Genomic DNA, 15,837 nt, shown 5'->3' with positions numbered 1-15,837 from the left:
GAGAAAAGAGAACCCTCTTGCACTGTTGGTGGGAATGTGAACTGATATAGCCACTGTGGAGAATAAGATGGAGGTTCCTTAAAAAACTAAAAACAGAACTACCATATGAGCCAGCAGTCCCACTACTGGGCATACCCAGAGAAACCATGATTCAAAAAGATATACGTACCCCAATGTTCACTGCAGCACTATTTACAACAGCCAGGACGTGGAAGCAGCCTAAATGTCCATCAACAGAAGAATGGACAAAGAAGATGTGGTACATACAATGGAATATTAGTCATAAAAAGGAACAGAATTGTGTCATCTGCAGAGATGTGGATGGACCCAGAGACTGTCATACAGACTAAAGTAAATCAAAGAGAAAAACAAATATCATATCTCAATGAAGAATCAAGAAAAATGGTAAAGGTCTTATTTGCAAAGCAGAAACAGAGACACATACATAGAGAACAAATGTATGGATACTAACAGGGAACAGGGGTGGGGTAGGATGAATTGGGAGAGTGGCACTGACATATATTCACTACGATGTATAAATTAGATAACTAATGAGAGCCTACTGCATGCAACAGGGAACCTAACTTGGTGCTCTGTGGGGACCTACATGGGAAAGAAATACAAACAAGAGAGGATATATGTATATGTATGGCTGATTTACTTTGCTACACAGCAGAAACTGATACAGCAGTGTAAAGCAACTAGCAATAAAAATGATTAATTTTTTTTTTACATAAGAAAACAAGCGACCAAGAAGACCCAGAGTAGAGGTTGAACAGACTCATAAAGGAGCTCTGGGTAACTTTTTAAAATGCACTGCACAGATAGTCTTCTGTTAGTGTGTTCTCTCTTAAGTGTTAACAAGGTCTTTCAAACATTATAAAGTCTATTCAAACATACCCTCAAAGCTGAAAGAGCAAGTTGTCAATTGCAATGGAAAGACTAAGATTAAAAGTGTGTGCAGGTGAGCAGGCAAATCCAAAGACTTCTACATTAAATAATTTTCTTAACTAGGTACACATTGGATATATTGATACATTCTTACTATCTTTAAAAACACTGTATTTAACTGCATGTGTGATGTGCCTGTGTGTGTATGTGTGTTAGTTGCTTAGTCATGTTCTACTCTTTGCAACCCCATGGTCTGTCCATGGAACTTTCTAGGCAACAATGCTGAAGTGAGTTGCCATTTTCTTCTCCAGGGGATCCTTCCAACCCAGGGATTGAATCGGGATCTCCTGAATTGCAGGCAGATTCTTTACTGTCTGAGCTACCAGGCAAACCCTATTTAATAGTAAAATGAAAGTCACTCAGTCATGTCTATCTCTTTTTGACCCCATGGACTATACAATCCATGTAATTAATTCTCCAGGCCAGAATACTGGAGTGGGTAGCCTGTCCCTTCTCCAGCAGATCTTCCCAACCCAGGAATCAAACTGGGGTCTCCTGAACTGCAGGCGGATTCTTTACCTACTGAGCTATCAGGGAGGCCCTATTTAACTGTAAAAGGGTTACATAAATTTTTAAACAATTATTATCTTTATATTACCAATGGAAAATTTCTTAGCAGATTTTCCTGAGATAATAAAGAGGATTTTCACTGAATATTATGTAATGTATGTAAGTAATGATGCCATAAGCATTTAAACTGGGAACTGTAAAGGACTGCTACAAGCTCATGAGCAGTATAAGATTAAGGACCAAATGTTTTAAAAGTTTCTAAGCCTGGTAATAAACAGGTAAATATCTAGCAGCCAGATCTGCAAAAGCTTACTTTATAAGCCCAATACAAAATGTATGAAATGGTTGTTAAGAATCAAAACTCTCAATATTTATCTATTATGTTAAAGATCAAAAAAAAAGTTATACTATTAAAGAAGTACTTTATAAAGTTTTTGGAGAAGGAAATGGCAACCCACTCAAGTATTCTTGCCTGGAGAATCCCAGGGACAGAGGAGCCTAATGGGCTGCTGTCTATGGGGTTGCACAGAGTCAGACACGACTGAAGCGACGTAGCAGCAGTTATAAAGTTTATTTTCTTTCCCTTTCAACTGAGAGAGATTCAACATCCAGCAGACCTTCTTAGTCTCCAAGAAACTGGGTACAGTGAGGTCATAATACCACTTTCAGTGAATATCCTTAAATGTACCTTCAGAAACAGCAGAAGGCTTCCCTCTCTTCTCTCATTTTCCTTACCCCTCAACTGAATAGTTTGGCTAAACTTAACTAAGTAAAAAATCAGAACACTTGGCAGGATGTTAGTTTACTAAATGATTTAGGTGCTTTGGGATGGACCTGGAAAAGAAATTTAAGGATAGAGGACATGGAGGATGGGGTGATGCCAAACGATTCAAATGATCACGTGAACATATTACTTTCTTTTAACACTAATGGCACCTTTGCAGATGGACACAGGAGCCTGGCGGGCCATGGTCCACAGGGTCACAAAGAGTCGGACACGACTGAAGTGACTAAGCAGACACAAAAATTCCAGGTGACAAGTCAGAAGATGTTCAGTGGATTAAGTCCACTTGGGAAATTAAGCCAAACCAAGGCATTTTAAGCCAAATTAAGGCATTTTGTAAGGAGCTTCCCTGGTGGCTCAGACAGTAAAAAATCTGCCTGCAATGCAGGAGACACAGGTTTGATCCCTGCGTTGGGAAGATCCATGGAGAAGGGAATAGCAACCCAGTATTCCCTGGGTTGCTATATATATTCTCCAGTATTCTTGCCTGGAGAATTCCATGGACAGAGGAGCCTGGCAGGCTACAGTCCATGGGGTCACAAAGAGTTGGACACAACTGAGGGACTAACACAACCGAGTGACTAACACACACACACACACACACACCAAGGCAGAAGAAAACAGTACAGCACGATCACCCTCAGACGTCAGCAGAGGCCCCAGCAACAGCTGCTGCTGATGTTCCAGCTCCCGGGGCCAAGCCACTACAGAAGCAACTGCCTTGACTTCAGAACCCACATTTGCAAAAATCATCTACAAGAGAAATCTATGGTCCTTTGCCAATTCAACCTAATGATCAATCCATTCTTTAGCTACTTAGAAATCTCATAAGCTAGATTTTCAAAATGAGGACAATTAGTTATTCTAGCCATATCCTAACAGATTTTTCAATTAATTTACACTGTTTTCCAAGAAGTACTGATTCACACTGACTCAGGTATACAAAACAGATATTAGCAAATAGCAAGTCCCATACTAGGACTATTTCAGGAACAAGAGTGGGGTAGGTGCTATATCACTGCTTAAGAAACATTTGAGGAAGTGAAGGTCTAAAGCACCATCTCCCTAAGTCATGAGAACTGTGGTGGCACATGACATGATTCTTAAGGGTACGTGGAAAAACACTTTGCACAGGCATCCTCCTGAGGTCATCCAGAAGACTCATGCTACTTTCTCACCATGAGTGTCAGCAACCCCACACAGAAAAGCGGCTGTGACCCAGCAGTACAAGCAGATGTCTGCACTCTGCTAAAGCACCTGAAACATCCTGAATATCATATTCTTCCACAATCCAAAAATACACAGCAAGTCCAATATCCAGCGAGAGAATGCCTGGGCTTGTCTCCACTGCAACCCAATTCCCCTTCAAGGAAAGGCCCCAGGACACACAGAGAAAAAGGAGTCATTTTAATTTCATAGAGCTTCTCCGAGTTCCTTTTTCTGAGGTGCAGCATCAGCCTAGAGGGAATAGTAGGTGATCTAATATGAGTTATTACAAACACACATACACACAATGATTACTGATTTCATGTACTTCGTCGGTCTGAGTTTATTTGGCTGTAGGCAGGTTATTCCACTGTACTTCTATGGAAATTTCTATTGTCTCACACCTACAGTCTAGTCAGACTGTCTCCGGAAACAGTATCCTAAGGTCAATGAAAATGCATGCGTGTTAAAAGAGACATTACCATGAGGGAAACTCCCACTGATATTTCAGAAAGTAAACCACTTACGAAGAAGCCAGGAGGAAAAACCAAGAGGTCTATCTGGCTGTTTCTTAAGAACATTTAACCAGTAAAACTACAATAAGAGTGATAAATCTTTTTTTCTGTGTGGCAAACAAATTTCACCCTCATAGAGACAAAAAGAAACAAACACTTTGGGAAAGGAACAATACTGATTTTGTAATATGTCCATTCTACTATAACGTCATTTTATCAAAAACTATGTTTAAAACTGGAGGCCACAATATATTATGCTATGTCTAAAGTACTGTTTCTGCATGGATTTCAATAATAAATAATTCTTTAATAGGTACATTAAACTAAGATACCTACACATTACTAAGGAATCAAGCTATTCTAAATGGAATTACATCTAAATTTTATTCCTGAGATGAAGTTTTTCTGAGATACCTTATTTCTGAATAGAGAAATTCAGTATTATAAGATTATCAATTTTTCCCTGTAATTCACATAGTAATTCAATCAGTTTCCCAATAAAATAAGTGATTTTCCTTTCAAAATTAACTAAATATTAAAATGTATCAATAAAGAGAATATTCAGAGAAATTCTGAAATGACTATTACTGAAGATTATCCCTCTCCAACATTAAAACATTTTATAATTAAGAGTATTCAAAACTAACAAAAATAGTTCAGAAATAATGACAGCTAATATTTTCTTAGTACTTCTTAAGCATATTACTGTCTTTAGGAATTTATCATCATAAACTATTCTGTGAGGTAAATACTATTAATATGATTTCATTTTACAGAAAAGGAAATTGAGGCATAGCGAGATTAAATAACTTGCCCAAGGGTACACAAATAATAAGCAAAATTATATATAGTGTTAAGGTGGTATTGTTGTTTAGTTTCAAAGTCATGTCCAACTCTTTTGCGACCCCATGGACTGCAGCCCACGAGACTCCTCTGTCCATGGGATTTCCCATGCAAGAATACTGGAGTGGGTTGCCATTTCCTTCTCCAGGGGACGTTCTGACTCAGGGATTGAACCCAAGTCTCCTGCATTGGTAGGTGGATTCTTTCCCACTGAGCTACCAGAGAATCCAATAAGCAAAAGAGCCAGGTTTTGAACTCAGACAATGTAGTTCTACAGCCTGCCTTCCTAACCACCATCAGCTTATAAAAAGCTGCTAAACTCAGTATCATAATTTAAGATTCATGAATTGCAACTGAATAAGCAATAAACAAATATGTGACAATTCAAAACAAAATGTCAAGCAGGAAAAACAATATTTGTAACATGTAACACACAAAGGGCTAATTTCATTAATCTACAAAGACTTCATACACATTACGAAGAAAAATGACAACTCAAAAAAGGCAAAGAATTTTATGGAGTGTGAATTATATCTCAATTTTAAAAAATGGGCAAAGGATATGAAAAAGCAATTCACAGAAATATAAACACAAAGAGTAAATGAAAATATCATAATATGATCACCTTTGCTCATATTTTATGATGTAAAAATAGGCAAAAATTAAAAAGTTTGATAATATCTAGATTATGATCTCTATTATTTCATACCAAAAGGGACTAGAACTTCTTTCAGACTCCAGGTGGGGGGCAAAAAATTGCCCAATGAGCCTGTAATAGTTTGACTACCAGAAAGTAAAGAAGCTACCAATAACCGCTGGCGAAGATAGGATCAATTTGAAGGGGCTCCTAATGACCAAAAATGGGAATTTTTTTGAGAACTATAAAGAGTAAAAAGAGCAATGGGTTGAAACACTTCAAAACTATTTAAAAGTCATAATAAAACTTAAGAACAAAACTAAAAAAAAAAAACAAATAATCACCACCTTTGCAGGTTAACAAGGTACTAATTCATAGAAAGAACAGAATGTCAACAATTTTCTTAAGATGAAGAGTCATCTCTCTATTCAGGAGAAAAGGTATAGAGAAATAACACCCTTCAGGACTATCATGTTTTTGGTTTTGTTCTGGTTTTTTCCCCCCCATAATAAACCTCTATCAATATTATCTGTAAATTTTTAAAACCAAATTTAACCTGTCTATCTTAATCATTACCATTATAGCAAAATCAGAGAAGGCAATGGCACCCCACTCCAGCACCCTTGCCTGGAGAATCCCATGGATGGAGGAGCCTGGTAGGCTGCAGTCCATGGGGACACTAAGAGTCAGATGCTACTGAGCGACGTCACTTTCACTTTTCACTTTCATGCATTGGAGAAGGAAATGGCAATCCACTCCAGTGTTCTTGCCTGGAGAATCCCAGGGACGGGGGAGCCTGGTAGACTGCCGTCTATGGGGTTGCACAGAGTCGGACACGACTGAAGCGACTTAGCAGCAGCAGCAGCATACCAAAATAGTGTATTAGTGCCTTTTAATCCTGTTAATTGTTCTCTTTCTCATTATTATGACAAAGTAGAAAAACCCTATAATAAAGCAGTTACAGTATATGCCAAATTGTCTCCCCCCCAACCCCCCTAAAAATAAGGTTCCAGCTTTCAATGACTATTTCCTACCAAAAATCACAGCATTCCCATTAGGAGAAGAAAATGCTTACCCGTATTTTCCAAACAGTGAAACTGTTGTCCCTCCCACAGGCACTGCTTTTCCTGGTCCATACACATCCCATATTGTCAGGGCCACTTGGGCATTCCTGGGCAGGTCAGGGTATTTCACAGGCAGTTTTAGCCATTCATTCCAGCTATGAAAATGAGGTAAACAAAAACATAAAGCTAAGGACAGAAAATCAACATAGACATATGTGTGTAACTTTCTTCTAATTTAACAAATCATACAAGAAATTTGATTCAGAGAAAATGTACCAAAGATTAGTTAGTAGTACAAAAATTAACATGGCACTTACCTCAATTTTGCTCTAGGCAAGTTCAATTTTAAATACAGAAAAATCTGTATTTTACTTCACTTCACTTTATTGGACTTTGCAGATTCTGCATATTTTACAAGTTGAGGTTTATGACAACCCTGCATCTAGCAAGTCATGGGCACCATTTTTCCAACAACAGCATTTGCTTATTTTGTGTTTCTGTGTCATATTTTGGTTAATTCTTGCAATATTTCAAACTTTTTCATTATTAATGTTTTTATGGTGATCTGTTGTGATCTTTGATGTTACTACTATGACTCACCGAAGGCTCAGATCACAGGAAATGTTCAGCAATAAAGTCATTTTTAATTAAGGCACATATATTATGTTTTTAGACACAATGTTATTGCATACCAAAGAGACTAATAGGATAGTATAAAGGTCATTTTTATATGCACTGAAAAACCAAAAAAAATTACTACAATATTTGCTTTATGGTGGTGATCTAAACTCAAACCTGCAGTATCTTCAAGGTATGCCTACACAACACGTGAAAAAATTTTTGTAAGGCAAAATTCATGAAAAATAATGCTGCTAAGTCCTTTAATCAAGAAACTCAGACATCAAAAATTTACTATATAGCACTGAGTACTATAATCAATATCTCATAATAAACTATAATGGAAAAGGATAAAAAATAATAGATATATACATATGTGTATGTATGATAGAATCACTTTGCTGAATATCAATCATACTTCAATTTTAAAAAAAGCAGGAACAGACAATATGACTAAGACACAAGGCTATAATAACAGTTCCCTGGTGACTCAGTGGTAAAGAATCCACCGTTAAGCCGGAGACATGGGTTTGATCCCTAGGTCAGGCAGATCTCCTGGAGAAGGAAATGGTAATCCACTCCAATATTCTTGCCTGGGGAATTCCACAGACAGAGGAGTCTGCCAGCTATAGTCCACAGGGTTTCAAAGAGTTGGACATAACTTAGTGGCAAAAACAACAACAAATAAACACCTGGGAAAACATTTAAACCTGTTAGAACCAAACTTGTTTTCAACCAAACTATGATTTTTTTTTAATGTAAGTATCCTCCAGAATAGCTTTTTATCAAGAAAAGAAAGAAATTAGAATTATTCATGTTATACTCAAAATATGCTATATACAGTCCTATAATATACAGCGGTATCTCAATAAAGCAGAAGAAACCACCAAAAATTCAAAGAGGTCAAAGGAGACCATCCAGTAACTTTGTAACATGAAGAAGTTACTAGACTGCTCTGGACAAACATATGACAATTTTTTAGGTGAGATTTTTTTTCAATCACATTATTTATTAATATCAATAATGTTTAACTATTATTTTTAATGCTTTCAAAGCATATTTGTACATATGCTTTCACTAAGGAATGTTTGTTCTTACTAACAGTAATGACAGCACAGCTCTCCCATTTTTTTTTTCATTCTCTATTCACCTCTGCAAACTTTCTTCTGCATTCAAACTTAATACTTGATTTATCTGATCATTCCCACTCCCTTAAACAACAGATGGCTTTTAAAATCTCCAAAGAAAACCATGCAAACACACAAAGTAATATCCAGCAGACACACAGAATTGGTTCTTCTGTTTACTCAAAATTATTCTCAAAGGGCATATCAGAGTTTAGGTCAGATACACCCGCATTAGTAAGAATCTAAACAGAATTTTCATAAATTTAAAGAATAAAACATTTACATCCACTATATTATAGAAAAATTAGAGATGGCTATTAATTTAAAGGAAACGCTAAACGACCTTAAATCTTTTTCTTCTACAAAGTTCTTAAAAAAATAAAACACATGCTTTAAAAAGCCTTTCTTCACTACAGATAAGCTTAAAAAACTAAATGAATTTATTTATTTACTATTCACATGATGGGCCAGACTGAAAAGGTAAATTATAAGCAGTGTTACCTTATGCCAATGAACAAACCACAGAGATTAGTTAACACAGGCTAAAGATAAAAAGAAAAGTCAGTGACACTATCCAAAAATGAGCTGTGAAAATACTCAACTCTATGTTCTGTCCTTTGACTAGGAGAAAATAGATAAAGTTGCTCACTCAAGTCAAACTCTTTGCAACCCCATGGGCTTATATACAGTCCATGGAATTCTCCAGGCCAGAATACTGGAGTGTGTAGCCTTTCCCTTCTCCAGGGGATCTTTCCTACCCAGGGATCGAACAGCAGGTCTCCCACATGGCAAGCAGATTCGTTACCAGCTGAGCCACAAGGGAAGCCCAGGAAATAACACCTAAGAGCAAGTAATCATTTGCCTCAAACCTTGATCCATCCAACTCCAGGTCCTCACACCTCTTTAAATTAAAGCAAAAACACTTTAACCTGTTTTACATACTGGGCTTCTACAGAAGATTTCTTTTAAAGAATGAATCTGCATCTAAAAAATAGTTTGAAAACTGCTCAAGATAGTCCAGAAATTATGGAAAGATTTAGTGAGACATTAAGGAGCTGTGTATTCAAAATTTTGTTCTCTCCCTTCCCAGGCATCATCCCTTCCTCCTGCCCCAGCTCTGGTTGTGGTGGTTTAGTCGCTAAGTCAGGTCCGACTCTTGAGACTCCATGGACTGTAGCCTGCCAGGCTCCTCTGTCCATGGAATCTTCCAGGCAAGAATACTGGAGTGGGTTGCCGTTTCCTTCTCCAGGGAATCTTCCCGACCCAGGGATCAAACTCAGGGTCTTATGCACTGCAGGCAGATCCTTTCTCATCTGAGCCACCAGGGGGAAGTCCCAACTCTAATTAGGCCTAAATTCATCTGGCAGCTTGCAAATGTTCCCAGATTCAAAGCCCTATTCTGGATGATCTAATGTCCTACCATTAACCCCACTCCCATACATCACTGTACTAATTCTCTAGTCTGATTAATACACTCCAAAATCCTAACTTTCTAATTTTAAAATTGTAGATCTATATATAAAACCATTTCAAATCTTCCACATGACAAAACAGAATATAAATTTTTAAAAAAGTTTAAACCACTGGTAATGCAAAATAATATTCATATATTTCATATATATGTAATGTAAACATTTGCAGCATTTCATGCCTAAAATTGATGATTTTACCCTAAGTGTAAAGGAAATACAGGTTTCCTCACTATGGGCTCTTTTATTATCGGACAAGATAGAATAGAATACGATAGACGAGACTTAATCAATTTTGAATGAATTCTTCATTATTTGAACTCGTACAACTCACTATTAGAAACTCTGAAATCAGATTTAGACAACTTAGAATTTCATCCTACCCAAAAATACTTTCTCAAATAAGGAAATGCAAAAATTAAGATAGCAAGAGATTCTTTCATAATATAATTTAATTTCCCCACAGAATATGTAATTCTTCTTTTAAGTAAGTGCTTATAGAAAACAATAGCTGTATAAAGTTTGCCTTTATTTATTTTAGAAGTACAGTTTTTGTACTGATGAATTGGTAAAAAAATTCAACTGTTAAATACTAAAGAGCAGGATGCACAAAACCTGCAAGTGCTTCCCCTAAGCCCAAAGTGTATGTATATTTAAAAGAAAACAAAAGCCTCACTACCCAACATGAGGTATTTTCTCAATCTATTTTCTTCACAACTGTTTTAAACCTTTTAATAACAATAATAAAAAAAAAGCCATTCTAGGTATTTTAGAGTACCTTCTTAGCTTCACAATTTAAAAAATATAAATTAAAAATCTCCAATGTGAAAGAGAAAATATGAAAGTTTTTAAATCCTTGAAAATGCATAATACATAAACAATGCACAGAGGAGTTGGTAAATGGAAGGAAGAGGAGAAAGATGCTAACTTCCTTATAACTGGGAATTTGCTTTTGCTCTAATTTTTTTTTATTGCCGAAGCATGGTACAGAACCATCATACAATTTTCCTCAAAAAAGTGGAATTCACCATAAATGTTGACGTTATAGACCTAAATTTCTGGTTCTAAGTCTTTTTGGGGTCACAATCCACCTCAAAAAGTCTAATAAAAGCTTTGAGCTGTCCCTGTAAAAACACATAAGACACAAAACACTCTGCATAGAATTTCAAAGTTTTGTAGACTTCGTGATTCCAATTTAAGGACCTCTGATACAATTTAGGAGTTTGGGTGGATTGCTTTAGGTGCAATAATGGTACTGTAGCTATGTTAGAGACATACAGAAGTATTTGAGATGATACAATCATGGAATTTGCTTCAAAATAACAGTGAAATAAAAACAGTGGCCTTGAGGTAATTAACGAAGCTAGGAGACAGGGCGCTGTAAGTTCATTACATTATTCTCTACTTCTACAGGTCTGAAATTTTCCAGAATAACAAGTACAAATGCATTCACATATTTGTGCGAGCACGCGTGTGTGTGTGTGCAGCCACAAAAAAGACTACTAAAAAAAAAAAAAACACATCATTAAAATAGTTAGTTTCCATGCAGACAGATCATCAGAGCTTAGATGTCTGAACTCTCTAGAAAATTTTTCCCAGTCTGCCAGGCCACATTTGGTTAAAAAAAAGAAGTGGGGAGAGGGCTGCACCCTCAACAGCACAGCTTAAGAGTCCATGTGGCCATCCCCTGTCCTCCATGAATACTAAAGGTATAAATTCCTTTCTAGAGAGGCACACAACCTGCTTATCCTGTACCAAGCCTACCAAGGTACTGAATAATACTCATGGATCAAACATGAAAACTACACCATCACTCTATCAAAAAAGAGATTTTATTAAGGACCTACGAGAAAAACAGGAACTTCATATTCACTATATTTACCTTCAATACCAACAATGGCCTGCTAATATATCATGATTAATAAACCAAGTACTTTTAAAAATAAAGTTATTTAAGATAAACATCTGATCCAGATGACAATACATCTCTCTCTCTCTCTAAAGATCTGAATTTCAAGTATCAGTTGAAACATCTGACTATCCAGTAGTATTTCTGTGTTCAAGGGCATAGAATGGGAACAAATGTAGAGATGTGTTTTTGGCTTGGGTCATTCTGTGAATCAGTCAAGTTCTTATTCATACAAAAATATTTCAATGTACTCAATACAAACATAAATTCACTTCCACCTCAATTAGTTATAATACTGCTATGTATAACAACTTTATCTGAGTAGGTTCCTACTTGATCTACGGTTATAGGTACTAAATAATTTTAATTCCTTTGGTATCGCTTCCAAATAATACTTTAAATATCCATAAAAAAAAATTGGAGAATAGTTAGGAACCCACCATATGCAAGAAAACAACTTACTTCCATCTTGTACTAAACGCCTTGTAGGAGGTTCTTACTGGCAAAGCCAAAGGCTTCCCTTCTGCAAAAACTTGGCAAGTAACATAGAGGTCTGAACATGTTTCCTGATACAGTCCTGAAAACTTCAACATCGGGTCTTCTAGAACGGCTTTGTAACTCTTTTGTTCTCTCTTCCCTTCCAAACTTCCTCTGAAAGCATAAAATAACATTTAGACACATTTTTTTAAAACAAACCTAACAAATACTAAGAAGACTTTATGGTTATGTCCTAGTAAACTTATGCTACCTCAACATTTTCCTATAGATAAAACTAAAGTCTAAAGGTCTCTTAAAATCCTAGCATACCAAAGATCATTCCTATTTTCATCAACATACTTCTCTATTTCAGGCTTCTTAATTTTAAACCCTGTCATCAACTGTTAGATCTATCTTTGAGATGTCACCAGCTCTCCAAGCACTAATTTTTTTTTAATTTCAAGTTGACCACTTATTCCCATATTCTTTCAACAACATTTATTGTACTCAGCATAAAGGCCCAGCAATGAAAGACAAGATAAACAATACAGTGTTACAAGAATATATTACATCCTTGCTCTGGGGAGAAAACTTACTGTTAACTGCATACTTTTTTATACTTTCAATTTATTTACTTTTTTTACTATGTAGATGTATTATCTAGTCCATTTTTTAAATTAAGAAATACAGTGTTTTAAGTCATAAAAAATATGGGTAAGATTATAAAAGACATAGGAACATTGCTTGGAAATTAAGATTACATCATATACTGTGCCAGGCATTTTATAGAGACTTTCCTACTTACTTCCCACCATCTTACCATTTTATAAATCATGAAGCAGAGACTCAGAAATAGAATTTATTATTGAGGATCACAAAACAAGTAACAGAGCAGACAATAAAAACCACAACAGAGGAGGCCAAAGCCAGTATTTTTCCGATTAAAGAAAAATACATCAAAAAGTCTCAGGAACACCTTGGAGGCAGGGGCTGCCTGAAATGACCTTGAACAATACACAGGAGATGAAGAGCTACAGGCAGGAAGTCATCCCGGAATTAAAGTACACCATATATGGCAAAAAGGTAAGACTGTGTGTCTGGGGAACTACAAGTTGGTCCAGCTAAAGCATAAAGCTCATGTGGAGAAGAAGCTAGAGATGAGAATCAAGGGGAGGCGGACAATGAAGCTAAAAAGTAGCCACCTCATTCAGTGCAGTGTCTGTAACAAAATGAACATTCAAAAATCTGTTCATTGAACAATTTGAAGTGAGAGGACTATGGTCACATTTGTGTTTATGATACTGTGGCAGGAGTTTAAGAATGTAATGGAGAGATGGGATTGAAAGCAAGATCAGTTGGAAGACTTTTTATCAAAATTAAAAGGAAAAAGACAGATTAAGACTAGGGCAGTGGGCTTTCTAGGGGACATGGATCAAAGATACTGAGCAGGTAGATTCAAGGCAACTTGTGAATGATGAAACAGAGGTGAGAGACGGGTGTCTGTATGACTCCTTAAGACTCATTTTCTATCTTAACCAATTCAGTGAATAATGCTAACAGTCACCAAAATAGAGTGAGAGAAGATTAACATTAAAAGGGCAGGCTAATGATGTGCTCTGTTGTGGACAAGTTACTTCTAATGTTCTTTGGAACACCCAAAATGACCATGTCCTGTGGGCAGTTCGATATTCACCTATGGCACTGAGAAATGGGACATCAAAGTGCAAATTATTAAAATGACAGAAAGAGATGAAAAGACCTGGGGAAAACAAAATTTTAAAATTTACTATTCTTTGATTTTATGATCCTAAATTGATACTTCCTGTCGTCTCCAAAATCAGTCTCAGAAAATAAAAGGTAGTTAGGACTAAATTTTCTTCAAAATACTCAATGCATCTGTTAATAAAGGACCAGTTTTCTTTAATTTTTTTCATTTTTCCTTTTAATGTCCAAAAGTTTCAAACAAATAAAAAAATGCATTCATATACCCAAGAAACACTGAGAGGAATGGGACTGAAGGAAAGTCCTTTACCAGATGATGGCAACACAGGTCCTATATAAGCATCTATCTGTAAAAACTACTTTAAATGGGAGTGTCAAGCATTACAAAGGTGCAGTTTGGTTGTTGATATATTATTCTTACTGCCACCACAAAATCAAAAGTAAAGGACTTATCAGAGTCTGAAGTAACTTTCAGAAACAATCATTCAAGGGAGCATCTAACAACTGAGAAAATATAAGTGTGCAGCCCTTTGCCCAAAGTACATTTGTTAAATACTGACTAAAATATGGTGAACGATGTTAGATAAATAACTTTTGATAATTTACGATCGTTTTCACACGTGAAAATATATCTAAGAGACTGCTAATGGACATAATTTCCAACTTGGTCCTAGCTGTTCCCCATCTCGGTTCCATTAGTGTGGTCTCAAGACGTCATGTCTTGGGACTTCAACTGTGATGCCTCAAGACTTTCCTGCGAAGATCTCTTCTCATATATTCTGGTCCCTTTACAACCGGAACCCTCCTCACCTTTGACTGACTTCCAGCTTCAGTAGCTGAACAATAATAACTGACTGTTCCTAAGATTCAATCTAAGCCTCTCTCACTTCTCATGTTTTTAGTACTATATCCAATTCTCAGCTACTTTATCTGCCTCTCCGTAATTTCTTCAGTCTCCATTCCACCTGCAGGACGATGATTTAACCAAGACTTGATTTCTCTGTAATATGAGTAATAATCCCACAAAAGGTTGCTGTGAATAGCAAACGCTTTCTGGAAAACAAACCCTGCGGAATTTACGGACTTACTCCTACCGCTGTCTTTCTCACGAGATCGCGCCCTCGGCCTTTCCGCACGGCCCCTCTCCGACCTCCAGTCCACCTCCGCTGCCCCGGCTGCCACCCTCTCGGCCGTGGCCAGGCTGACCCTCAAGCTAAGAACCATCTTCTCTCCCCAACCCGCAGGCCCTTGCCGCCCCGCCTCAGCCTCGGCAATCCCCATCCCCGTCCCCGGACCCGCTCACATTTTAAGCTGCACGTTGATGTCCAGGTCACAGCTGTAGACATAGTGAAACTTCTCTGCTTCCCCCATGGGACCACCAGGTAACAGGTACACCTAAGGCCGAGAGCACGGCGCTGGGAAGAGGCTGGGGCTGAACTCGCAGAACAGCACAACACAGGCGCTTCCGGTTCCGCCTCTCGGCCCTGGCGCCGCCAATCCCTGGCCGGAGCGCGACCGCTTGCGGCGGAACTGCCCGCCCCGCTCATGCGTTCTCCTGCGCATGTGCAAAGGGACCCGCCATCTTGCTTGAGTGCAAACAGGATTCAGGAAACGCAATGTACTTGGTTACATTCCAGACTTCCGGTATTCCCGCGGTTTTGTTTTCGATTTTTTTGTTTTAAGAAAGTAAGAAATTGTCTTTTGATTCGGATCTATTCTGAAGTCAGACCAAAAGGAAATTCAATTCAAAAAGAAGTGTAACAACTTTCATTGCCTGGAGGTCAACCAACGAATAAGCACAAGGATTAGAGATTTACCAAGTGTAAATTTCAGTGGCCGTTCCAAAACCTGTAGTTTAATCACGTATTTGCTCTCTCAAGCAAAGATTTCCTTTTTCTGTTCTAAAGAGTGGAGAAAGAACTAAGCAAAGATCAAGGAAATCTGGCTTTACGCTACGTTGATTAGAGTGCATGTGTGCTTGTTTACCGCTGGATGTTCTTAGACC

At 37.3% G+C, this 15,837-nt stretch overlaps 1 protein-coding gene across 4 annotated transcripts in view; it reads right to left on the bottom strand.

The window, feature by feature from the left end:
- Positions 1-15,311, bottom strand: part of PIK3C3 (phosphatidylinositol 3-kinase catalytic subunit type 3) — a 167,027-nt gene extending 151,716 nt beyond the window's left edge. For all 4 annotated transcript variants that reach the window (XM_006056957.4, XM_044934742.2, XM_044934741.2 and 1 more), the window contains exons 1-3: positions 15,136-15,311; positions 12,096-12,284; positions 6,522-6,665 (exon numbers count right to left, since the gene is read on the bottom strand). In XM_006056957.4, coding sequence (XP_006057019.1) covers positions 6,522-6,665; positions 12,096-12,284; positions 15,136-15,203 — 401 coding nt within the window. In that variant the 5' untranslated portion in view covers positions 15,204-15,311. The remainder of the gene's footprint in view (positions 1-6,521; positions 6,666-12,095; positions 12,285-15,135) is intronic.
- Positions 15,312-15,837: the final 526 nt, after the last annotated feature.

This window comes from Bubalus bubalis, chromosome 22 (assembly GCF_019923935.1).
Source record: "Bubalus bubalis isolate 160015118507 breed Murrah chromosome 22, NDDB_SH_1, whole genome shotgun sequence".
NCBI classification, from domain to species: domain Eukaryota; kingdom Metazoa; phylum Chordata; class Mammalia; order Artiodactyla; family Bovidae; genus Bubalus; species Bubalus bubalis.
Note: the sequence above shows the minus strand (reverse complement) of the source record. Positions and strands in the feature narration are given on the sequence as shown.